The sequence below is a fragment of the Macaca nemestrina genome, chromosome 12, assembly GCF_043159975.1.
Source record: "Macaca nemestrina isolate mMacNem1 chromosome 12, mMacNem.hap1, whole genome shotgun sequence".
NCBI lineage: Eukaryota > Metazoa > Chordata > Mammalia > Primates > Cercopithecidae > Macaca > Macaca nemestrina.
The window spans coordinates 16,696,522-16,723,942 of NC_092136.1; the positions used below are offsets into that span (position 1 = coordinate 16,696,522).

Below are 27,421 nucleotides of genomic sequence, written 5' to 3' on the forward strand. Positions count from 1 at the left end.
ATCTCTAACTCCTGAACTCAAGTGATCCACCCGCCTCGGTCTCCCAAAGAAGAGATTACAGGCATGAGTCTGCAATTTTTAATCAAATATAAGAAGCTACACATATGCATTTTATATTCTTCCTTTTTTCTTGCACAGTGTAATGTGTAGTATTAATTCTTTTCTGCATTTTTGTCTTGTCAATTATATTCTGATGATTACTCTATATCATACCTATAAATCTTTTCTGATACATGGAAGGGCTGTCTCTATTCATGGATATTTGGGTGCAAATCTGTTGCTAATTTAAATAATAGCCCAGTAAATTACCTTGTGCACATGTATTAGCTTGTATTAGTATTTGTGTCAGTATTCCTTTGAATATTTGAATTCCTTTCTTAGAAATATGATTGTTGGGTACCTGAAACTTTGCTAGATATTGCCAAATAATTCTCCACAGGAATTTTTGTTTTGTTTTGTTTTTTGTTTTTATTTGTTTGTTTGTTTTTTGAGATGGAGTCTCACTCTTTTGCCCAGGCTGGAGTGCAGTGGCACGATCTCAGCTCACTGCAACCTCTGTCTCCTGGGTTCACGCCATTCTCCTGCCTCAGCCTCCCAAGTAACTGGGACTACAGACGCCTGCCACCATCAGCAGCAGATGAGGGTTCTTATTTACTTTCAGTCTAGTGAAAGTTTTGCATTTTGAAATCCTCATAAATGAAAAATAGTATCTCTTGGTATTTTATTTTTAAGTTGAAAGTACTCTTAGCTTGATGCTATTCCTCCTTTCTTGTACCTATAAAATTGATTTTTTAACACACCACTTAGAATGGCGATCATTAAAAAGTCAGGAAACAACAGGTGCTGGAGAGGATGTGGAGAAATAGGAACACTTTTACACTGTTGGTGGGACTGTAAACTAGTTCAACCATTATGGAAGACAGTGTGGTGATTCCACAAGGATCTAGAACTAGAAATACCGTTTGACCCAGCCATCCCATTACTGGGTGTATACCCAAAGGATTATAAATCATGCTGCTATAAAGACACATGCACATGTATGTTTATTGTGGTACTATTCACAATAGCAAAGACTTGGAACCAACCCAAATGTCCATCAGTGACAGACTGGATTAAGAAAATGTGGCACATATACACCATGGAATACCATGCAGTCATAAAAAAGGATGAGTTTGTGTCCTTTGTAGGGACATGGATGCAGCTGGAAACCATCATTCTCGGCAAACTATTGCAAGAACAGAAAACCAAACACTGCATGTTCTCACTCATAGGTGGGAATTGAACAATGAGAACACTGGGACACAGGGAGGGGAACATCACACACTGGGGCCTGTTGTGGGGTGTGGGGAGAAGGGAGGGAGAGCATTAGGAGATACACACAATGTAAATGACGAGTTAATGGGTGCAGCACACCAACATGGCACATGTATACGTATGTAACAAATCTGCACGTTGTGCACGTGTACCCAAGAACATAAAGTATAAAAATAAATAAATAAATAAAAATGAAAAAATAAAATACACCAGTAGGTGGAACTCTGATAACAACTAAATTAAAAAAAAATTTAAAAAATAAAAAAATAAAAAACAGTTGATTTTTTTGACATCAGGATTTCTACAACAAAATTATAACACTTTTCTGGCAGAACGAAAGTTCTAATAATTTTTGGTTAGATCAATCAGTGAGGGGAAAACTCATGGAAATCATTACATTTAACTCTCATTTTAAAGACAAGGAAACTGTCTCTCCGATAAGTCTCAGAAGATTTAGATAATGTAAGTAGGTTTTGGAAGCCAAACTGGGATTTCTTCAGAATATTGGCAGGGAAAATTCTGGAAGTTCTATGCTTTCAAAAATATTAACAAAATGAGTGTTAAACACATTGAAAGAGATTTTGTCAGTTCCTTTATTTATTTATTTATTTATTTATTTATGAGACAAGTCTTGCTCTGTCGCCCAGGCTGGAGTGCAGTGGCGCAATCTCGCTCCCTGCAAGTTCTGCCTCCCAGGTTCACGCCATTCTCCTGCCTCAGCCTCCTCAGCACTGGGACTACAGGCGCCCGCCACCACGCCCGGCTAATTTTTTTGTATTTTTAGTAGAGACGCGATTTCTCCATGTTAGCCGGGATGGTGTCAATCTCCTGACCTCCTGATCTACCCGCCTTGGCCTCCCAAAGTGCTGGGATTACAGGCTGAGCCACCGCGCACAGCCAAGTTCCTTTTCTTATATCAGTGGGAATTATATCTTCAGGCAAAGGGCTATCATGTAAAATTTCCTTTTTTTGTGGATTATTACTATGGGCTTAATATTCCATATAACACTTTTGAGGACATTTGCTTTGGGACTATGCAACACTGCTGACAGTGACACAGTTGAATCTGGCTGCATTTGAAATGGAGGTGGCTAGAAATTTGATAGTGGTGGTTGTGATTCAAGCATTCTCTGTTAAGGCCAGGGTTCACTCCAGACAGTGAAAATGACTGAACTGATACAGAGGTGTATTTTTCTATGACATTCCTGTAAACTGCCTCATTTCCAAATGTGTAAACATTGAATTCAAAACGAAAGAGCCAGATCTATTCTCCTGACTCAATGAAGAGTTGACTTCTTACAAACACATTGATATCTTTCAGACACTTGAGTGTAATTTAATGGCTGGTCATAAAGTAATTAACAAAATTCTAGATATTTTAAGAACTTTGACAAAATTGTGACAACGTTTTCTTAAAAGAGTTATTGAGTATTGTTTTAACTTACAATAGGTGAAAAATAAAAACTGAGTTAATCAGCACTTATAAAACAAAGTCCATTTTGTTTCACTAAACTTTATTGAAGGTGAATAGATGGTATTCATTATTTAACAATTTATTTAACAATTTTCTTAAAAACAGATACATCACTTATAAGTATTTCTTATAAATAAAATATTTTTTTAAGTTACAGTGAATTTGGAATTGGCCCAACAAAAGAAACCATATTAAAATATATTGTTCAATTAAAACATTAAATTAAAATTAAATGATGAAGCCTTATTTTTAATTTTTAATTTTTTTAAATTACAACAGCTTTAGGAGTAAAAGTGGATTTGGTTTCATCGATGAACTGTGTAGTGATGATGCCTGAAATTTTAGGTCACTCATGTAGTGTATGTTGTATTCAATATGTAGTTTTTTTTATCACTCAACCCACCCACCCACCCTTTTCTGAGTCTCTAATGTCCATTTTACACTACTCTGTATGTCTTTGTATACCCATAGCTTAGTTTCCACTTATAAGTGAAAATATGCAGTATTTGGTTTTTCATTTTTAGAGTTTACTTATAATAATGATCTCAAGTTCCATTGCTGAAAAGTATATTATTTTGTTATTTTTCGTGGCTGTGTAGTGTTCCGTGGTGTTTGTATACCACATCTTCTTTAGCCACTCATGGTTGATGGGCACCTAGAATAGTTCCATATCTTTGCAATTGTAAATTGTGCTGCAATAAACATATACATGCAGGTAGCCTTTTGATATAAGGACTTTTCCTTTGGGTAGATACCCAGCAATGAGATTGCTGGATCAAATGGTAGATCTGCTTTTAGTTCTTTGAGAAATCTCCATACTGTTTCTCATAGAGGTTGTGCTAATTTAAGTTCCCACCAGCAGTGTATATGCATTCCCTTTTCACCACATCAATGTCATCATCTATTGTTTTTTTGATAGATGGCCATTTTAATAATGGCCAGTCTGGTTGGGGTAAGGTGGTATCTCATTGTGGTTTTAATTTGCATTTCCCTGATGATTAGTGATGTTGAGCATTTTTTAAATACATTTGTTGAGCATTTGTTTGTCTTCTTTAGAAAAATGTCTATGTAATTTCTCCACTTTTATTTGTTTGGTTATCTTTTTTTCTTTTTGATTTGAGTTCCTTTTAGATTCTGGGTATTAGTCCTTTGATGGATGCATAGTTCACAAATATTTTCTTCCATTCTATGGGTTGTTTGTTTACTCTAAAGATTATTTCTGTTGCTATGCAGAAGCTTTTTAGTTTAATTAGGTCCCATTTCTTTTTGTTTTGTTTGCATTTGCTTTTGGTGGCTTAGACATAAATTCTTTGCCAAGGCCAATATCCTGGAGAATTTCTCCCAGAATTTCTTATAAAATTTTTATAGTTTCATGTTTTACATTTAACTCTTTAATCCATCTTGAGTTGATTTTTGTATGTGATGAGAAATAGGGATCCAGCTTCATTCTTCTACATGTGGCTACACAATTTTCCCAGCACCATTTATTAACAAGGGTTTATTTTTTTATTTGAGCTTTTATTTTGGCATAATTTTAGAATTACAGAAAAGATACTAACATTTTACAAAGAATTATTGTACACTGTTCACCCAGCTTCTCCAGATGTTAACATTTTACCACATTTTTTTCTGAGCTTTTTGATAAGTTGAAGACATGATGCTTCTTTACCTTTATACACTTAAGTTATATTTACTAAAAGCAAAAATATTCTCTTAAATGACCATGCTACTACTATAAAAATCAGCAAATTAACAATAATAAATATACCTCATCGATAGGATTTTTTTGACACTAAGGTACTTTTGTTTCATTTGTTAAAGTTCAAGTTGCTCTTTTAGTATTTTTTAATTAGGCTTTGCACCAGTCTTTTTAAATTAGGTGTTAATACCAGTGTCCCTGCCACGTCATCAGAACCAATAACTCTTTTTGGGTTCAACTAATAGGTCGTGTGTGTATGTGTGTGTGTGTGTGTGTATGTGTATTTTATAGACAATGTTAATGACTCAAAGCTGCTTTAGTAATATAAAGTGGCATAAGTTTTACCAATTCAAGGTTTATAAATTAAAAGTGTTCAAGTCAGTCTTCACTGGAAAAAAAGATTGATTTTTAAATATTCCATGAAACAAAATTTAGCCTACTATTTGCAACTGAATAAATGTCATTTTCACTTCTCACAATATCAAGACAGATTTCTTTCATGATTTAAAAATAACATTTCTCCACTTTGAATTGTGAAGAAGTAACCAAGAATAGGAGATAATATTTGCAATCTACACATTTAACAAGAGATCAATAAACAGAATATATAACGAGCATGAACAACTCAATAGGAAAAAATAAAATCCACAAATCCAATTGAAACATTGGCAAAAGACCTGACTAGACATATCTCAAAAGAAGACATACAAATGACTAAGAGGTATATGAAAAATGGTTTAATATCACTAGTAATCAAAGAAATGCAAATCAAAACCACAACAAGATATCACCTTATCCCAGTTAAAAATGGTTTTTATCCAAACAACAGGCAATAATGGATGCTGGCCAGGAGATGATGAAAGGAGAACCTTCAAACACCGTTGGTGCGAATGTAAATTAAATTAATGCAGTCACTGTAAAGAAGAATCTCATGGTTCCTCAAGAAACTAAAAGTAGAACTACTATATAATCCAGCAGTCTCACTGCTGGATATATATCCAAAAGAAAGGAAATCAGTATATTGAAGAGATGTCTACACTTCCATGTTATTGCAGCACTATTCACAACAGCCATGATGTTGAATCAACCTAAGCTTCCATCAGTGGATGAATGCATAGTGAAAATGTGGTACATATACACAACGGATTATTATTCATCCATACAATTAATGAAATCTTGTCATTTGCAACAACATGAATGATATTATAAGTGAAATAAATCAGACATAGAAAGACGAATATCACGTGTTTTTATATATATATATAAACTCCTGGAGATAGAGTAGAATGATGGTTACCAGAGCAGAGACCGGGAAGTGTATTGGGGATGGACGGGGAGGGGAGTTAACTTTTGTCTGTGCTCTGTACATAACTAATTATATATCTTGATGATGACTTTTTATGCACTCTTCATTTAAGAAGTGGAAAATTGGTATAAAATATTATGCAAGCAAATTAATAATTTTAAGATATTTTCCATTTGAAAAATAAGGGGTGTAAATTCTTATAGTTACTTTTATACCTAACATTCTAAGAGAAATTCTCTAGAAAATTGTATTACACAGCAAAAATATATGCATAGATCACATATTAAGAAACAGGAATCTTGATAACTTATACTGGGGAAAAAAAATCATACCATGAAAGAAGTCCGTTTTTCCTTTCCTCAAGTTACTTTCTTAATTTTATAAACACAAAAGTCTGGGTTTTATTGATAATGACTTTCTTCAGAGCTTCTTTCACCTCCTTATTCCGGAGGCTATAGATTAAGGGATTCAACATGGGAATGACCACTGTGTAGAAGACAGAGGCCATCTTGTCTGTGTCCAGGGCATGGTTAGAGTTAGGCTGTAAGTACATAAAAATAAGGGTCCCATAGAATATGGTGACTGCCAGCATGTGGGAGCCACACGTCGAGAAAGACTTCTGTCTTCCCTCAGCTGAATGCATCCTCAGGATGGCAGAAATGATGAACATGTAGGAGACAAAGACAATCAGAAGGGAGGAAATGAACATGATACCAGCACAGGCAAAGATCCATAGCTGTTTGGAGCTAGTGTCTGAGCAAGTTAGCCTTAGGAGGGGCATGTCATCACAATAGAAATGGTTGACAATATTGGAGTGGCAATAGGAGAGATGGAAGGTTAGGATGGTGTGAAACAGTGCAACCAAGATGCTATAGCTATAGGGAGCAGCCACAAGCTGAATGCAGATTCTTGGGGACATCACCACCATATACATCAGAGGGTTACAAATGGCCACATATCGGTCATAGGCCATGGAAGCCAGTAGCAAGCACTCAGCCGTCATGAAGGCCAGGAAACAGCCTAACTGAGCAGCACATGCATTGAACGAAATAATATTTTGTTTGTACAAGAAATTCCCAAGCATTTTGGGTGTAATGACAGAAGAGTAACAGAAGTCAACAAAGGCTAGGTTGCTAAGAAAGAAGTACATTGGTGTGTTGAGTTTTTCATCTGTTCTAATGAGTAGCATCAAACCCAGATTGCCTACTACTGTGAAAAGGTAGATGGATAAGAATAGCACAAAGAGGGGCGTCTTCAACTCCTGACGATCTGTGAGGCCCACAAGAATAAACTCTGTCACCTGGGTGCAATTGATCTGAGTCATACCCCTTCAGGTTGTCTGGATAAAAAGAGGAGAGTTTAATCAAGCTTAATATTTGTGTAATTTTTTTAATACCTTAATATCCTTAAAATCAATTTTATTGTTAACATGTAAGTGCTAATTTAGTATTAAAATTATTAGCTCACTTGGGGTCTGGGGATGGGATGGGATAAAAGGCAAAAGAAGATATTTTGTGGGAACACATATTTCTCTCTGCATAAATTTATTATATTTATAAAGGTACTTTACATACTATGTCCATGTGTACATATTATTTAGCTCCCACTTATAAGTGAGAACATGTGGTATTTTACTTTCTAAGTTACTTCACTTAAGATAATGGCCTCCATTTCCATCCATGTTGCTTTCTTTCTTTTTGTGGCTGAATAGTATTCAATTACCCTTAAAAAGTGAATGTAAATTTGCCATTATGGCTATGAGGAAGTAAATATAGTGAATTTTGACAAACTTAGCATTTTTGTGATAAAGAGTTGCATCATTTTGATGGCAAGTAACTATTGAAAAATGGCATTTTGTAGGTATTTAAGTCAAGCAGAATGTAGTGGAAAGAATTCTAGATAAAATTGGGAGACCTGGAATTTATTTGTCATTCTCTAGCTACATAAACTTTGGCACATCAAAAATTCAGTTTGTTATTTAAGTTTCCTAATCTATAAAAGGTGTTATTTTCTGTCTAAAATAATCGTTGTTACTATCAAAAGAAAGTTATCTCCTGCACATAACAGGTATAAATATATTTTAAATTACAAAATAATGTTAAACCACAAAACTTTCTTCCCTGATGTATTAAAAGTTATATGTATGTAGAAGTCAGCAGAATCAGTTTACCATTCAGCTGTCAATGAATTATAAAAGTGATTATGCTGACTCCTACATACGTAGTATGTATGGGTGGTCAAGGTCCTCCCTCTAGGACTTGAACATAGGAAGTCTGAGGAAATAAAAACAAAAAAGTAAGCACACATGGAAAATCCTTAAGTAATGGAAGTAGATAGGTATAGGTAAACTTTTACACGTAATGTGCCTTTTAAGTTGAATACAGAGAAAAGTGTCTTAACATTTTAGCTGAAATATAACCTCAGCAAATAATAAATTAACAAAAGAAACCTAATTGATATATTTTTATTATTTCAGGAAACAGCAGGGGAATATATCGGGAAAAGTTAGATGTTCTTTATAAATCATGGACACGAAAATTAAAAATAAAAATTTTTGAGTATGTGTGCATGCATGTTTCTACCGCTTTCTATGAAGAAGATAACCACAGATAATATTTATCATTGCTGCTGCTGCTGCTTATTGTTACATGAAATATGTGTATCATCAAAGTTTTTAAAGACTTTTTGATGTTCATACAAATACATAAATTTTGTTTTGAGATGATTAAGCAACTATTTGATAGGAAATTTAGTTTTCATGTCTGGAGATTCTAGGTAAGGCTGCACTGTTTGACAACTATAAGAAATTTATTATCTCACCTTGAAGTACCCCTTTATCTTATCTCAAAGGTAAAATGTGCAATATAGTTGAAAAAAAATTATACATGACCTTTTACAATATAGTCCATGATGTTTTCCATCAAAATTCCAGCCACATCTCTTTCCTTCTTCCTCAAACAACACCGTAATCAATTAGAAAACTTATTTTGCAGTCCTCAAATGCAACATGCCCTTACATGTTACCCAGCCTTTATATGTGCTTTTGCTTACACTTATCTCTACCAGGTGAATGGCGAATGGAGAGCTGCAGTGAAAACGATTTATTCTTCAAAGCTTCCCTGATTTCTAGTTCCCATGCTGTGTTACCATCTTTCATCTTTGTGTTCTAGAAACATTGTATACATAATTCATTTACCTATATCACATATATGACAACCACCTTTTTCATATATTTTCTTTTGATAGACTGCTGACTCCATGGGCGGAAGCCATGAAATTTTAATTAATGTCTTAAGGTAACCCCTTCTAGATGCTTGGTAATGGGAAATTAATAATTAAAATTTTTCAATAACTTTTCAATATTTATTTCACTGGTTCAGAATTAATGTTCTTTACTTATAACAAACACATTAAATGACATATTGATGACTTGGTTTTGATGTGCTCACTTCTTATTTAGGCGAAAATAGGAAGGACAGTTTTAACGTAAATTGCAATCTAGTCAATTAAGTGTCCAACTTTTCCAAGCAGACTAATAAATTTTATCTTGGCATGCCCAAACTTTTTTTTCATCTCATACCAATAAGAAATATATCTTATATAACACATACATATGTAACAGAAATAAAAGCATGGAAAACACTAGCCTTATATCAGAAAATGCCATCTAAAATGTTATATTCTAAAGTTCATTATATTCTATGCCACTTTATTTTTAAAATGCTTATCTTGACTTTAATTTTGAAACATATTATTTGAACTTACTTGGGTAAAGGGTGTTCCTATTTCTTCTCCAAGTGGGTTTGGGCAGCAACAGAATATAGGGTTTTGACAGTAACTCTGTCCCATAGGATCTTATTTAGGAGAATGATGCAAGTAAAATGATCAGAAAAAAATAGTTAATGACCCAAGGGATTCCAAAGCAGGCTACAGGTAAATTAACATTGTTCTCAGGCTTTGAGGAGCCAAAGATCTATAGCTCTGTCTTAGCATGACATTATTGCTCTAATGTTCTTATTTTTGGAACGCTATTTATTTATCAATAATTTTATTATTAATAGTGCTATTTATTCATATTTAACTTGTTCATATTGTTGTTCTTGTTGCTTATTTATTTATATTCTTTCCGTTTTGTTGTTTCTTAGTGATAACATTTAGATTTATTTTTAAAAGAAATATAAAATTTTCCTTGCAAAAATTTTTACAACACATCTTCCTAAGAACTAATTTGCAACTCCCAATAATCTATTCTAGAATAATTTAAGACATGATACTCTTTATTTGGCTTACTCTTTGAAGTGCTCATGAAATATTTGTGTCTTTTTTACGGATGTTGCTAACTGTTATCACCTAATTTCTATAGTTCCCTGGTCTATAGAGTAGCCTTTCAGATTTTTTTTTAGCCAATCTGTGGCCATAGCAAGAGAAGAACATTATTATAATACTTATTACAGAACAATGCATCTGTTAGGAACTGAATTGTATCTCTCACAATTCATATATTGAAGCGTTAACTCCCAGTGTGATGATATTTGGAGACAACAACTCTGGGAGAAAATTAAGATTAGATAAAGTTATAAGGGAGGGGGTTAGTGCCCTTATAAGAGACACAAAAGTGTATGCTCACTCACTCACTCTCCCTCTTTCTTTCTTTCTTTTTTTTTTCTCTCTCTCCTCTATGCTCACAAACAGGAGGTCATGTGAGCACACAGCAAGGTGGTGGCTGCCTACAAGCCAGGAAAAGAGACCTAACTAGAAACTGAATGAGAAAGAATCTTGATCTGGGACTTCTTGTCTCCAGAACGGTCAGAAAATAAATTTCTGTCATTTAGACCACACCGTCTAAGTTGTGGGTTTTTTTTTGTTGTTGTTTGCTTGTTTTTTACTGTAGCCTCAGTTGAATAAGAGAGCATCTCTGAAAAAGCAAAATAATCCTCTACAATGAGAAAGGCTTTGTTGGGGGAGGGTGGTAGAGAAGAGGATGAGTGGAAAGCAATTACAAAACTACTTTTTTTCCCTCCAAATATAGTGTATTTTCTGCTATCTGAGGATGAAGATAGACAAGATTCCCCAAATATGTCTTTTATAGATTTCAAATAGGAAGTGAAAATCACAATTGAGTTTACACATAGTCAGCTGAAAATACATAAATGAGAAGGCCAATAAGACATTTGATACAAACACTGGGATCCAGTCATTAGCTGATCCCTTAGCTAGCTGAGCAGAAAATCCCAGTGACCACACACTACAGGAAATACAGATTTTACAGAATTAGTCCAAAAAGTTGCTAAGAAAACAAATGGCCACAATAAAAATTATAACTATAAAAAGTGCTGGGCAAAACCAACAAACCCAGAGTGTGTGTATGTGCGTGAGAGTGTATGTGTTTGTGTGTGTATGTGTGTAAGGTCTGATTGCTATAGTTGATACTGATGTAAAATGTCCAGGTTTGACAAAAATTAGGAACAAAGAATTAGGAAATTAAGTTCCGTTGATGAGAAAAAAAAAGCAATCAATAGAAACTTTTCACTGAGCATCCTTGCTGTAGGTCTTTCTATACAAAAACTTTAAAATCTCTGTTATATACATATTAAAGAAAACAAGAGAGTCCACACACAAGAATTTAAAGGATGAAAACAATATCTTACCAAATGGGAAAAAATTTAAATACATACTTTTTAAAGAACCAGATGGAATATTTGGAGATAAAAATACAATAACTGAAATGAAAAATGTACTAGTTAGCCCAAACAGAATAGTGAGAAAGCTGAAGACAGAATTAGTAAAATTGAAAATAGGTAAATAAAACTTGTCTGTTCTAGAAAACAGAGAAGAAGAATATTACAGAAAAATGATTAAAGTCCTGGTGACTTCTGGGGCACCAGAAAGTGGTACCAATAAAGTGTGCCATATCAAGTGTACCAGTAAAAAAAAGGTGGGAGTCCCAAAAGGAAGGAAGGGAGAGAAAGGGGAAAATACTTGAAGAATAAATTACTGAAAACTTCTCCAATTGAAAAAAAAAAAAAACAATTAGCATGTGGATCTAAGGGACTCAACCAAACTTGAGTTAGATTAACACCAAGAAACCTTTAGGCTAATCAAAGTCAAAGTGTTGAGAGTCAAAGACAGCAAAAAATCTTGAAAGTTGTTGGTTGATTCTATAGAAAATCACAAGTTTAACAGATGACTTCTTACAAGGAAAACATGGAATGTAATGGGATGACATGTCCAAACTGCTATAAGAAAACAATTGTCTACAGGGACTACTATATCCAGGCAAATTATATTTCAGAAATAAAGATGACTTAAAGACTGGCCTGGGTACATGAGATTAAGATAATTCATTGCTAGCAAATCTGCCTTATAATAAGTACAAAAGAATGTCTTTCAGAGGATAAGAAATTATTTTCTATGAGAATTTCAGTCACAGAAATACATGAATCCCACTGGAAATAGCAGATATGTCAATTGTTTTTTATATTTATTGACATATCGAGTCATATTATTGATACAGTCATATGTCTGTGTATATATAGTCCACATAAGTATTCTCTTCTTAATTTATATAAATGATATATAATTGTATATTTCTTCTGTCCTCTTAATGGCATAAAATTGCATACATATTCAATTGTAATAATACTGTCTTGAGGTTTATAAGTAGACACTGCAGATGTGTGTGTGTATGTATGTATTTACATAGTGCTATGCTAATGTTAATCTGAAGTAGATTGTGGTAAGTTAAAATCAATATTGAAATCCTTAGAGCAACCATTACTAATGCATGTCTGTGTGTGTGTTTGTGTTTGTACATATTTAACACATCAGAAATTAAATTTCTAACTTAAAATTTTTTAACACAAGGCATTAGAGCTCAAACAAGGCAATAAAAAAAAAACATGAACTATTTAGAATATGAACAACATGAGAGATATAAATTCAGCCATATCAGTAATCGTGTTAAAAATGAATGGACTTAATACTCTAATTAAAAGGGAGAGCTATTCAGAGTTCATTACAAAGACAAAATCTGATTATCAGCTGTTTACAAGTGACAAAATGTACACTTAAAATCACAAATATAATGAAAGTAAAATGATGGAATACTATTCCATGCTTAGAATAACCGCAAGAGAGCTGAAGTAATACTAAAATGTCAGAAAAATATAGACTTTTAGTCATTAAATGCTATCATAGAAAAGGAAGAGCATTTAATCATGCTAATAAGGAAAAAAATCAGTAAATTAAGTAACTAGAAATTCATGCAGAAATGACAAAAGAACCCTGAAATGTCTAAAATTAAAACTGACAGAAAATAAATGTAAATACATAATTTAACTTGGGATTTTGATATCAGTCTTAATAACTGATAGAGCAAATAAAGAGAAAACCATAAAGCTACAAAAGGCTTGAGCAACACTATCAACCAGCTTGATGTGAATGAATCTATAGAATGACTCTTGATTTAACACCGGCTCTCTCATTAGCACTACTATCATTTGGGGATGTATAATTTTTTGAGTGAGGGGCCATGTTGTGAATTGTAAAATATTTTGCAGCACACCTGGCCTCAACCCTCTAGATAGCAACAGCATTCCTTCACAGTATCCTGTCATTGTGAAAATCAATAATAAGCCTAGGCATTGCCAAATGTCCCCCTGGAAGAAACATTACCTCTATGTAGAGCCACTGTTGCAGGTAATTTAATTAAATATTATTAAATTTAATTTTAAATATACTATAAAATACTCAATGTATTGTTAAAGAACTCTTATAACCTTGAACGGGGCATTCAGAGTGCTTTCATTTTTTCTATTCTTGGCAGCACCTAATTGTATAACTATTAGATGAGATAATACATTTTAAAAATACATTTTTCCTGTGAGAAATGATGTAAATTCTTATGGTACTTTCTACATATAATATATGATTTTAAGTCAAAATAACTTACAAAAATGCAAAGAATAATTTTTTTTCAGTAAACAGATCTTTATTGCTTACCAATTACGAGCAAGGTACTCCAATAGTTATATTAATATGGGGGAAAATCTAGTTATGAAGGAATGCCCATTTTTGTCTATTGAACTCATTTTCTCAGTTTCAGAAACATAAAAGCTTGGTTTCTATTGATGATGACTTTCTTCAGGGCATCTTTTACATCTTTGTTCCTGAGACTGTAAATCAAAGGGTTCAACATGGGAATAATCACCGTGTAGAAGACAGAGGCCATCTTGTCTGCGTCAAGAGAATGGCTTGAGCTTGGTTGTAAGTACATAAAGATCAGGGTGCCATAGAATATGGTGACCGCCAGCATGTGAGAGCTACAAGTGGAGAAGGCTTTACGTCTTCCTTCAGCTGAGCTCATCCTCAGGATGGCAAAAATAATGAACATGTAGGAGACAAAGACAATCAGAACAGAGCAGATGAAAGTGATACCAGCACAGGCCAAAATCCATAGCTGTTTGAAGCGAGTGTCTGAGCGAGTTAGTCTGAGGAGAGGCAAGTCATCACAATAGAAATGGTTGACAATGTTGGAGTGACAATAGGAGAGGTGGAAGGTGAGGATGGTGTGAAATAGTGCCATCAGGAAGCTATAGCTATAAGGAACTGCTACAAGTTGAATGCAGATTCCTGGAGACATTACAATCATATACAATAGAGGGTTACAAATGGCCACATATCGGTCATAGGCCATGGAAGCCAGTAGCAAGCACTCCGATATCATGAAGGTGAGAAAGCAGCCCAGCTGAGTAGCACATGCATTGAAGGATAAAACGTTTTGTTTGTACAAGAAATTACCAAGCATTTTGGGTGTAATGACAGAAGAGTAACAGAAATCAACAAAGGCTAGGTTGCTAAGAAAGAAGTACATTGGTGTGTTGAGCCTTGTATCTGCTTTAATGAGTAGGATCAAACCCAAGTTGCCTACCACTGTGAAGAGGTAGATGGATAAGAATAGCACAAAGAGGGGCATCTTCAACTCCTGATGATCTGTGAGGCCCACAAGAATAAACTCTGTCACTTGGGTGCAATTGATGTGAGCCATCTAAATGCGGAAGTAGAGAAGAGAGTTAAGTCTGAGTCATATTTTAATAGTGTAAATCCTATATGTGGTGTTTTCATATTTATTATATTGTAAAGAGTTTAATTAATTGGATTTATTTATTTAACTAATAGAGTGATTGTTAGCATACTGGAATCCTGTAAATGTGATGGAGAGCAAAAAGAATATAACACCATATAAACATCTTTATATCTATAGCATGAACTTGCATGAATGTAGGGAATGAATCCTCACATAATCTTATCCTGTAAATTAGAGGAAAATTGATATTTGCTTTCCAAGAGATTTGGAAATTTATGTTTCTTTACAATTCAATTTGTGTCTCTGTTTTTTACCTTTTGTTAAAAAAAAGACTTAATTACATTTTATCCATTAATTTTTTTTTTACTTTAATTTTCCTTATTCATTTTGACTAATTTTTATAATTGAATTATTGAATACCCAAATAGTATCAAATATCGTATGTCTCTCAACTCCCTTTTCTTCTCTCTCTCCCACCGTTATATCTAGTAATTGAAAACAGAGCTTTCTTTAAAAACTTATAAATTTCACACTCTGAAAATTACTATGCAAATACATTTATAAATAAGATAAAAGCCTGTGTTTCTTCACTGTCTTCGGATTTTACTAATATCTCTTGTGTATTTACTTCTGCTCAATTTATCAAAGAATCCATTTCAGTTATTTGTGGTTTGTATTAATAAACATATTTATTGAGCAACGTTATGTGGCAAGTAGTAACTTTCAAAAAATAATTATTTACCTTAATTTCATTCTAAGTAAATTATATTTGTTATATTTATAAGATATATTAGATATATAAGATGTAAGTATATACTATATATCCTAAAACCCTAATACAGGTGTAACTTTAATGTCTAATTATAGCAACATGGAAATTGATGGATAAGGACCTAGGAACCCATAAATTCCAAATCTCTAATTGCATGTTAAAAACTGAAAGTCAATTTTGAGTTAAAATAGGAAAAAGAAAAGAGAAAAGAGAGGTAAAGAAAAGGAGAATTTCTGTTTTTTGCACTGCTCAGACCAAACCCTTCTCAGGAAGACTAACTTTGAGACTCAAACTTTTATATGACAAACCATAGAAATAAATAGTCGTTGTAAGATGGCATGGAACTAATAAATATAATGAAAATAGTACTTTTGTTTCCCTGGCATCCACTTGTATTACATATTCTTTCGTTTTCTAGCGTAATCTGTTTCATTCTATTTAATCCAAACAACGCTTCTTGGGATCCTAAAAAGTGGGTTTATGATCTACTAGTAGCTACAAGCACAGTTTCAAAACCTGCACACTAGTCCCCACATACTGTACCATTTTCACTAACATGAGTAGATAAGCAACTTACCTTTAACAGTTCCTAGCTATACCACCCACTGTGATCTGTAACCAAGACTGTGAACATTCTATCCTTAACACTTCCCTTGATTTTGTCTAACTGCTACTCTCGTAGAAGGTTATTTCAAACATTCATTTCTTTATTCAATAATATATAGTGGGAACTATTAATTTTTAGAGTGTGCACAGAGTCTGCAGATAGAGCAGTGAAAGAATAGACAGTAGTCCGGGCTGGAAAGAAAGCAAGCTTTATCCAACTTTCCCCTATTTTTCTGTCCGTCGTTTTTCTCCACCTATAAAACACAAAACTCTGAAATGTGTGCATACAAACTATTTTACTTTGAATCCAAAGGAGAGCATACATTATATGTGAAAGGGCACGTGACTTTTTATAGTATCATCTCTGAATATTTTTATTATCCCAGTTCCACTCAACTCTCCAATCACCAGGAGTATTCATTGTTTCAATTAATGATTGATCTCAATTTGCCAATAACAATATGCCTTTCCATACTTCTCTATTTTTAATCTTGCCATTCCTACTTTCTTTTTTCTTTTTTGAGACGGAGTCTCGCTCTGTCGCCCAGGCTGGAGTGCAGTGGCTGGATCTCAGCTCACTGCAAGCTCCGCCTCCCGGATTCACGCCATTCTCCTGCCTCAGCCTCCCGAGTAGCTGGGACTACAGGCGCCCGCCACCTCACCCGGCTAGGTTTTTGTATTTTTTAGTAGAGACGGGGTTTCACTGCGTTAGCCAGGATGGTCTCGATCTCCTGACCTCGTGATCCGCCCGTCTCGGCCTCCCAAAGTGCTGGGATTACAAGCTTGAGCCACCGCGCCCGGCCCCTACTTTCTTTCTTTACAGAAAAATAGACAGTGAAAATGGAAACTCCTACTTATCTTTCAAGCTCTGCTGAAATATCACACTTTAATGAAGAGCTCCTTAATTTTTCCTTCCCATGTTGAGTTAACAGCTTTCATATTTGTCTTCCAAAAACATTTTAGACATACCTAATCTATATTTCATCCCTTATTACAACCATCTGTTTCCATGTATCTTCCCCTGATAGACTTTAGACGCTTTGTGGTTGAAAGTCATGCTGTTTGTATTCATTTCCTAATGTAGTCTCTTCTAGATGTTAGATAATGGGGAATTAAAGATTAATTTTGGAATGACATTTGAATATTTCTTCCCCTTACCCCTAGGATATATCATTTTCTTTGGAAAATATCTCTAGAGACATACTAGTAATCTATGTCTAATGAATGCCCCACTAATCCTGGGTAAAATTTCCAGCTCCTGCAAGAGGGGAAAGCAGAGTTTGGGCATAAAATATATAATTTGGTCAATAACAGAACTGTTTATTTCCAAACATTTTTAAAAATTCTAAACAGGAATTTGTATTTACTTCAATCTAATAAGAAATATTTTAAAATCACAATGCATACATGCATATAAAATTAAAATAAGAGAAAACTATTTTATAAAATGTACTTATGTGTAATGTTTTTTCTCTAATTATTGTATTGCACTCTTTTATTTTAAAAATACTTATCCTGAGTTAATATAGCAAATGTATTAGCTCTAAATGAGTCAAAGCCCACCATCTTGAAATACGCTCTCTTCTACCTGGGAAAAGGATACTTGTATTTCTCCTCATAACAGGTGTAGATAGCAATGACTATTTGGTTTTTGTCAGTGTCTCTCTCCCAAAGGATCTTGTTACAGAGTATGAAGCAAGTAAGATTATCATAAAAATTACAGTCTGTGCTTCATTGGAATTGCAAGGCAGGCTAAAGATTTATTGATCTGATCTGTTTTTAAGTAACTGCAGATGTGAAGCTATGTTTTTAGTATGACATTATTATTAAGGATCCTCTAACTTTAAAAACATCATTATATTTTTATGTTTTACAAAATATATTTGCTGTTGTAGATTTAGTGCCAATCTTCAATATTGGTTTTGAAGGGCAAGTAGCTAACTACCTTTTTTGAAAATTCTCACAGATAGCTTTCTATGAAATGTATATCCGGTTCCTCCAAGGACCTACTCTTTAATACTACATGCATGAGACATTTTGCAAAAGCTCTGGGCTTGTGCTTATGTCCTAGTCACTCCAAACCAGACAATGGATAAGAAATGTCTTGGCAATTCCTGTGGGAGTAAGAAGAGTGGATTTGTATATTTTCTATATTGGCTATGAATTTAAAATCATACCTGTAGTTTTCTGTCAAGTAAATTTCGAACAATAACACTAGCTTTATGAACACAGTACTTTGACTGAAACAGAAAATGTAACAAAAGCTTAGAAATCACAATTTCGTTAAATGGTGTAAATATTAATTAGGATAAGACACTGACATTCTAGCAGTTTCTAAAACATGGCCTTTGTGTTCTAGTATTAAGGTTTGAGTACTTGCTATTCTCTCTGCTTGGAACACTCCTTCTTCACATAGTCACAAGCCCTACTTGCTCTCTGATATTATTTTATATATTTGCTTATTATCCATCTTCCTTGTCAAATAGAAACTCCAGAGGAGAAGAAACTTTGTTTTGTTCATCACTGTACCTTTGGGGCCTAAAATACTATCTTGCACAAATTAAGTACCCAATACATATTTTCGAAAGATTGTAATATATAAATCTTCTGTAGCATGTGGCCATTTTGTTGAAATAGATACTTTCATGCTCTTTGCAATTTTGACAGATTCAGGAACAAAAAATCAACTAAGGCTATGACAAGTGTTCACTCACAGCTTGATAATTAATGGAGTTATTAAAAATATCATTCCTCGAACTTTTAATAATATTCAAAAGTAGATGAATCCTGATGGCTGAATTCACTTTTACCATCAGAGACTAAACTTTATTATTACTACTATTGTAATTATTCAGTAACATCAATACTCCTTCAGTAGGTATATTATATGTCGGGCATTATGCCACACACGCTTTCAAAAGTTGTCAAATTGCATTATCTATGACATTTCTACTAAAAAACATTTTGGGTTTTTTTTTTTTTTTTTTTTTTTTTTTTTGGAGACCGAGTCTCACTATGTCATCCAGGCTGGATTTTAGTGGCATGATCTTGGCTCCCTGCAACCTCTACCTCCCAGGTTCAGGTGATTCTCTTGCCCCAGCCTCCTGAGTAACTGGGATTACAGGCACCCACCACCATACCCAGCTAATTTTTGTATTTTAAGTAGGGATGGGGTTTCACTATATGGGCCAGTATGGTCTCGAACTCCTGACCTCAAGTGATCTGTCCACCTCAGCCTCCCAAAGTGCTGAGATTACCGGTGTGAGCCACAGCGCCCAGCCCTAAACAACATTTTTGTAGTTTCAATCATTTCCTCTGTTTTGTCTATTAAGTTTTTAATTTTGAAAAGGTGAATCCCTAGGGTTTTTTTTTCATTAAAATGATAAAATTATAAGTAATTTTTTTACAGCATGGGATTTTTTTCAGTGATTGTAATAGATTTGACTCTTGCAATGAGCAATTAAACAAAAAATAAGCAATTAAACAGAGATACCTGTGCTTACATCTGTGCCATTGGTTGATAGAAGTGGAAGATGGGTCCGCATAATGTACGGAAGCGAGTACCCCGCATCACCACAGTGTAGTTCTCATTAATCCTTGGAAGCGAAGTCCAGTGTTCTCTCCACTCCTCTAATGAAAATTTCGTGTTTTCTCAACATTGTTTTTTCCACTTTGACTTGTGTAGGTGGAGATTGGGAGGTTTATTTGTTGGTTTTAATCCCCATTTTAAGGCCCTAGAGAGTTTAAAATAAGGTGTACTTTTCATGCGATGTCCTCCCAGAAGGCTCTACTGGGACATTGCTATTAATCTCATTTTTTCTCCTGAGTTGTGGGAGATTATTATGTGAGAACTTTGAGGTAGAGCCAATGTCAACAAATGAAAAACATTAAATAGTTTAGAGACTTTTTCATATTAAAAAAATCAATACCAGTAATAAATATGCAATTTCTAGGATCTCAAGTCTGTCATTGAAATGACATTATTATTAAAATAATAATAAATCTAATAATTGTCCTCTAGGAAAATCATTAAAGATAAAATATATCTTTCTAACCTAAGAAGAATAAACATTTATGTAAGAAATTTGAGTTTTCTAGATCTTAAATTTTTCCAGCTGACAGAATTTATTTTTCTAATGGAGAATTTATAATTGACAGATAAACCCTAGTGAATTTGGGTTTTCTTTTTTGAGTGATACTGTAGTCAATAATATGGCCCTACATTTGGAGTATAAATGGTTCCAGTTGTTTTAAGGGGAGATTTATTCATGGTCATAGGGTAGTATTAGTGATAAAGACTTTATTGGGAAAGCATAATTTATGGATGCATCTTGGAGAATTAATGTTAGAAAATCACTAAACTTGGTGGCAGTATGGATTACATTGTCACAGCTTCAGATAGCTTTTGGAAATGTATTCGAATTCTGTGGAGATGAACATTGTCTGACATTTCTAAAACTATTTATACTAAGCTTGACCAGATAAACCATTAGATTAGAGATAAGAAAGCCATATATTCCACTCTCAGAGAAAGAAGTTGAAAATGATCAATGGAGATGACTAGAATGAACACTGTGATTCTAGATTAAAAGCTGTGTCATCATTATGTGCTTAAGCTTATCTAAATAGATATAATAGTGAACTAGGTAGGTAGGTAGAGAGATAGACATAAAATATATAATATATATGTGTGTATATGTATATGTGTGTGTGTAGATGATAGATAGATAGATATATAGATAGATAGATAGATTCATTTTATTTAAAAAATAGGCTCTTAATCTGTCACCCAGGCTGGAGTGCACTGGTGTGATTACAGCTCACTGCAGCCAGCAACGCCTAGGTTCAAGTGACCCACCACCTCAGCCTCTGAGTACCTGGGACTACAGATGTCCACCACCACATCTGGCTAATTTTTTAAATTTTCGTAAAGATGGGGTCTCTCTATGTTGTCCAGACTGATCTTGAACACTGGGGCTCAAGTGATCCTCCTGCCTCAGCCTCCCAAATTGCTGGGATTACAGAAGTGAGCTACCACACCTACCCTATTTGTGTATTTAAATGGGTTATTATCCATGCTTATAATTTCTGTCTAAATTTGCTGAAAGTGGCTAAAAAGAGTGACACCCTAGTAGCAACCAGCACACCTTGTATCTATACCTTGATTTCTAAATATTCCGTTGGTGGTTCTATCAGGAGTCAAGCCCATGGTTTCTAATGACAGAATATGTTCATGTATCTTTCTTCCGCAAGAATGAAGAGGCCTGAGGATTTTGTGTGGAAAAACATACTAGACTTAGCAACAAAATTTCACTGTTCAGATTTTCATTTTTAAAGTAAAATTCCATTTATTCATATGGAAAAGGAGGGAGAGGGGCCACAGTAAGTCTTAGCTACGAGAGTGATGTTGATGAATGTCAGATATTCTTCTTGTTTTTGATAAAGTCCATACTTATTCAGTTTTCTTTAGTTTTTGCCCAATGTTCATTTTATGTTCCAGCATCTATTCAGGATAGAATATTAAATTTTGTCATTATGTGTTCTTATGCCCTCTTGACTTTTCCTATTTATATGACTGTGATAGTGGTCAAGTATTTTCTGAAATGTCCCTCAATTAGGCTTTTTCGGATATTTTCTCATGATTAAACTGGGTAATTGGTTATTGGAGAGGAAAATAATAACTGTAAATTGACTTTCTAATCCTATCATAATGAAGGTACATACTAGCCATATGACTTATCGCTGCCAATGTTAATCTTGATCATCTGGCTGAAATAGTGTTTGTCAGTTTTCTCCAGCGAAAAGTTACTCTTCTCTCCTTTTCATATTGTACTTTTCAGAAGGAAGTCAATAGGTGCAACTTATACTTATAGAGTGGGGAGTTATGCTTCACCTCCTTGAGGGCAGAATAGCTACATAAATTAGTGAGAATTTTGTAGGGGACATTTGTTTAGTTTCTTCCATTTATAATTTGTTCAATCATTTATTTCTAACAATATGTTATAAAAATTACTTTATACTTTGGATAATTCAATTCTAATATTCTACATTATTGATTTCTGTTGATAATAATATCAATTATTCTGACTTTATTCATTGAAAGTTCTTTCACTTTGCACCTGTGTTATTTTGACATAGCTCCATCATCGTGTTTATCTATTGTTTGCTTCCTTACTTCTTCCCTACCTTTCTCTCTCTCTCTCACTTTCGTTCAGTGCTTCCTTAACTTCTGGAACTATAATATGCTCTGGATTCATTACATAAATGTCCCACCCTTTCCTAGTCAAATCTCAAAGGAGCCCTGGCTCCTTTTTTGGAATATTGTTATTAGAAGCTATTATTTGGGTTCTAAGTCTGTTTGCTGCACTGAATTGTTGACATAACTTTAGGCCTTCTCAGCTGACAGATGAAGGAGGTAGAACTCTGGATACTCGCTCATATACGTTGTAAATACATATCTATAATTATTTCTATCTAGTACTTATATTAAGTTGATTATAAGTTCATTTCATCGTTAACACTAATCCCTTATCACATGGATCGCTCTAGAATACTCTGCTTGCTAATCTGCAACCTCCTACTCCAATAATGTGAAATGTGGGGCCAACCATCTGCCATCCATTTATTTAACTGTTCAGTTCTAGTATACAATCATACTTGTTTCAAAATTGTTAAAACATATCCCTATGAGACACAACTTTATAATTACACTGTAATGTATAGTTCATTCATTCATTCTGCCTTTAATTTTTCACACTCTATTAGATGTTACTTAGGTCAGCACATTTACCCCATCCCTTCCAGAGAAATTGTTTCATGATTGTGTGTGTGTGTGTGTGTGTGTGTGTGTGTGTGTGTGACAGGGTCTCACTCTGTCTTGCAGGCTGGAGTGCAGTGGCACAGACTTGGCTCACCGCAACCTCTGCCTCCTGGGTTCAAGTGATTCTCCTGCTTCAACCACCTGAGTAGCTGGTATTACAGGCATAGGCCATCACTCTCAGCTAATTTTTGTATTGTTAGGAGAGACGGGGTTTTTCCATGTTGACCAGGCTGGACTCGAACTCCTGGCCTCAAGTGATATGTCTACCTCTGCCTCCCAAAGTGCTGGGATTACAGATATGAGCCACCAGGCCTGGTGTGTTTTGTGCATTTTTAACACAATGTATTGTTTTGTCACATTCTGCACTCCTTTTCAGGTTCCTTAGACCTAATAAATGATTTATTTTTAAATTTTCATTCATTAACATTTACTGTCTGTTCTGTATACCTCTATGAGTATTTGAAAAGGGGATGATGTCATTTATCCACCATTATGGTATTATGTCATACTGAATAGTTTGGCTGCAGGAACTAATTCCATGTATTTCACGTATTTAACTACACCTTTTCATCCCTCCTTTCAAGCAAGGCTTCTCATTTCCTTTAATAAATAATTATTTTATACAATCACCTTTTTCTATTTAAAAAAGTAATACTGGTGTTTAAATTTTCAGAGATATTCTGGTAAATTCACAGTGTATGATTTAATTGCTGTAGGCATTATCTTGTTATTTTTTACATTTTTTTTAAGGTCAGCAATAAAGGAAAGTAATAGATGGAACCCATATACCCTGATTCACAAGAGAGAGGAAGTATGAAACAGACAGGATTGGAAAATATCTACTCAATGCTTTTATGAAGAAACTTCTGAAGACTAAGAAAAGTACTCAGGCTGGGCATGGCAGCTAATGCTGTAATCCTGGCACTTTGGGAGACTGAAGTGGGAGGATTGCTTGAGACCAGGAGTTTGAGACCAGCCTGGGCAACATAGTGAGTCCCCGTCTCTACCAAAAAAAAAAAAAAAAAAAAAAAAAAAAAAATAAACCATGGTAGGTGGCACATGTCTGCCATCCTATTTGGGAGGTGAGGCAGAAGGATCTCTTAAGTGCAGGAGTTTGAAGTTACAGTGAGCTATGATCACACCACTGCACTCCAGCCTGGGAAACAAAGCAAGATCCCTTCTGAAATAAAATAAAACAAAGAAAGATATTCAGGAATTTCTTCCCCCAAAAAGTTGTACTCATTGTATTGTTAGTTTCTTCAACACATTTTGTTTGAAAGGAACATAAATACAACTTGATCATTACACAAAGAGTGGTTTAACATTCACTCTGTACTTCAGGGTCCAAATAAAATCAAGCATTTTCTGAGACATTCTTCATAGCACCAGGTACACAGCTTGTACAGAGGTCCAAACATTTTTTTGTAAATTTATTTCAAAAGATAATTTTTCTCCTTCCCTAGAAATGTCCAATATGGTTACATGAACACATAAAAATAATATTCCATTAATTTATCATCACATTAGGTTAAATGATAGTTTTTTAAATTAATAGTTATTGTATTTAATGAAGGAAGTAATATTTCTCCATAAAAAAATAATGAGGTCTTGTCATGTACAACAACATGAATGGAACTGGAGATCACTATGCTAAGGGAAATAAGCCAGGCACAGAAAGACAAACTGCATGTTCTCACTTAATTATGGGAGCTAAAAATGAAAATAATTGAACTCATGGAGATAGAGAATAGAAGGATGATTACCAAAGACTGGGAAGGGTAGTAGGGGGATAAGGGGGGAAGTGAGGATAGTTAATGGGTATAAAACATAGAAAGAATGAATAAGATCAAGTATTTGATAGATATTTGATAGTAGCTGTGGACTCATCATGTATAAGTCTTATTGTGTTCAGTTACATTTCTTTTATACTGATATGTTTAGAGTTTTATCATGAAGTGATGTTGAATTTTGTCAGATGTGTTTTCTGTCTTTGTTGAATCGATCATATGGTTTCATTCTTCTTACTGTAATGTGGTGTATCACATTTATTGAGTTGCATATGTTGAACCATCTTTGCATTCCTGGAATGAATTCCACTTGATCATAGTAGATTATTTTTTTAGTATTTTATTGAATTCAGTTTGCTAGTATTTTGTTGAGAATTTTTGCATGTATGTTTCTCAAGGATAGTGACCTGCAGTTTCCTTTTTTTCTTCTGTCTTTTTCTGGTTTCAATATCAGGGTAATAATGCTGGCCTTGTATAATGAGTTTGGAAATACTCCCTTATCTTTAAACTTTTGGAAGAGTTTGAGAATTGGTGTTAGTTTGCTTTTTAATGTGTGGTAAAATTAGGCAGTGAAGACATTGGGTCCTGGGCTTCGTTATGATGGGAAGCATTTCATTATTTATTTTGGTCTTCACAGTCTGGGAAATTCTTTTCTGGGAACACTCTTAAACTGTAAACTTGCTTATAAATTTTGGGCAGGTTGTGGTGGCATTGTACTTAATCCTGTGACCATGGCAGCTGTTACAGTGCTAGGTGATACCCTGAACTCAAGACTGCTGTGGTCAGTGCATCCTGGGGCTGGAATCCTGGTGACTGCTGAGGCTGGTCCAGCACTGGCGTACACTCAAAGTCCACTGCCACTAAGGCCTGATTTGCCCAGAGCCCAAGACCAATGTAATCAGCCATCAGTGAGGTAAGAAATCAGGTACATTTTGCCACGCCTATAGGTTCATGCCTGGCACCAGGCCAGGCCAGGAGACTCAGTCTTCAGGAGGTTCAGACCTCAGTCAGGAGTTACCAGCCTGCATTCAGGGTCATGAGGGGCTGCCAGGTGCTAGATTTTACTATAGTAGTCCCAGTGTTGGGGACAAAAACATATCCTATGCTCACTTTCTTTTATTTTTCCAAAGCAGATGGTGTGTCTATCTATGATGTGCTTCCTCGGTTTGGAGGAGAGGTGATGTAAAATTGTTCTTCTTACTCTCTTCAATGCATCTTTTCTTACTACTATGCTCTAATCAGGTGCTGCAAACTCCTCCTGGTTTCCTTAGCTCTTGTGAAAATATTTTTGTGCATGGATATTTGTTCAAATTGATGGTTCTCTGGGGAGTGATACCTGGAGAATCCTATTCCAATATCTGGCTCCACTCTCCTATATTTCTTTTGATGTATCATAATTATCCTTACTTAAGATTTACTCTCTATACTTGAAGAAACTCCTCTACACTGAAACACCTTTATAAATAAGGTGAACATACACATAGGATGTAATAGTTTTTGTTTGCTTTTTTTGTTTTTTTGGGGGGAGTTTTTTTGTTTGTTTGTTTGTTTTTACACAGAGTCTTGCTCTGTCCCCCAGGATGGAGTGCAGTGGTGAGATCTCGGCTCACTGCAAACTTCACCTCCATGTTCCAGCGATTCTTCTGACTCAGCCTCCTGAGTAGCTGAGATTACAGACATGCACCACCATACCATGCTAATTTTGTATTTTTTGTAGAGATGAGGTTTCATCGTGTTGGTCAGGTTGGTCTCAAACACCTAACCTCAAATGATCTGCCTGCCTAGGCTCCCAAAGTGCTGGGATTACACGCATGAGCCACCGTGCCCAGCCCCAAGATTCATTCTTAAGAGTTCCATGTAAAAATTCCTCATGAAGCTTATTAACATATTAATTTATGACCTTTATCTTATGATTCTGATCTGTTAATTCTGAAATACAGCTGGGTCCCCTCATATTCAAAGCTGTACAAGAAATTTAAATGTACACTCAGTGAACAAGAGCTATCAGAAAGCAGAACAAAATTTTTATAAAATGAATTTATTTTTATTTCCAATTATATAAGAAACTTTCATTAACATGTTTCACTTAATGTATAATAATATCATAATGCAAGGCATTCATTTTGTACACTAAAGAAGAATAATACTTAGAGTAAGGAGAAAGGAACATTTGTACAGAATCCATGGAGTTTATAAATCAAATTCAGCCTGAAAGCATATTAACTATGATACTCTGTGTCTCTCAATAAAAAATTGTATAAATTATGTTAAGTGTAATAAAATTATTATAATCTTATTCTGGTTAGCATTCAAAATATAAATTCATTGCTAGTATTCATTTCATTCTTAGAACAAAATTAAGAAATCTTTAGAAAATTTTATTTTAAATAAGATTGTTAGTTTAATTTTGATAACTTAGATGAAGAAAAGGATCTTAATCATCTGTAATTTCAATTTTTCAAGAACTGATTTACTATACCCAACTATACCTAGAGGGCAGTGAAAGAAGCCAAAGAATAAGGAAGTCAGTTTTACTTCTCTCACCGTATTATTTTGCT

At 34.5% G+C, this 27,421-nt stretch overlaps 2 protein-coding genes across 2 annotated transcripts; both read right to left on the minus strand.

Moving 5' to 3' along the window:
- Window positions 1-6,157: 6,157 nt before the first annotated feature.
- Window positions 6,158-7,117, minus strand: LOC105471018 (olfactory receptor 8U9). Its single transcript, XM_011723383.3, has one exon. It carries the CDS (start codon window positions 7,115-7,117, stop codon window positions 6,158-6,160), a length of 960 nt encoding a protein of 319 aa, XP_011721685.2.
- Window positions 7,118-13,879: 6,762 nt separating this feature from the next.
- LOC105471019 (olfactory receptor 8U8) lies at window positions 13,880-14,839 on the minus strand. Its single transcript, XM_011723384.1, has one exon. The coding sequence runs from the start codon at window positions 14,837-14,839 to the stop codon at window positions 13,880-13,882; it is 960 nt and encodes a 319-aa protein (XP_011721686.1).
- Window positions 14,840-27,421: the final 12,582 nt, after the last annotated feature.

Coding starts and splice junctions, on each gene's coding strand:
- LOC105471018 (XM_011723383.3), bottom strand. CDS start 7,117: ATGACTCAGATCAATTGCACCCAGGTGACAGAGTTTATTCTTGTGGGC.
- LOC105471019 (XM_011723384.1), bottom strand. CDS start 14,839: ATGGCTCACATCAATTGCACCCAAGTGACAGAGTTTATTCTTGTGGGC.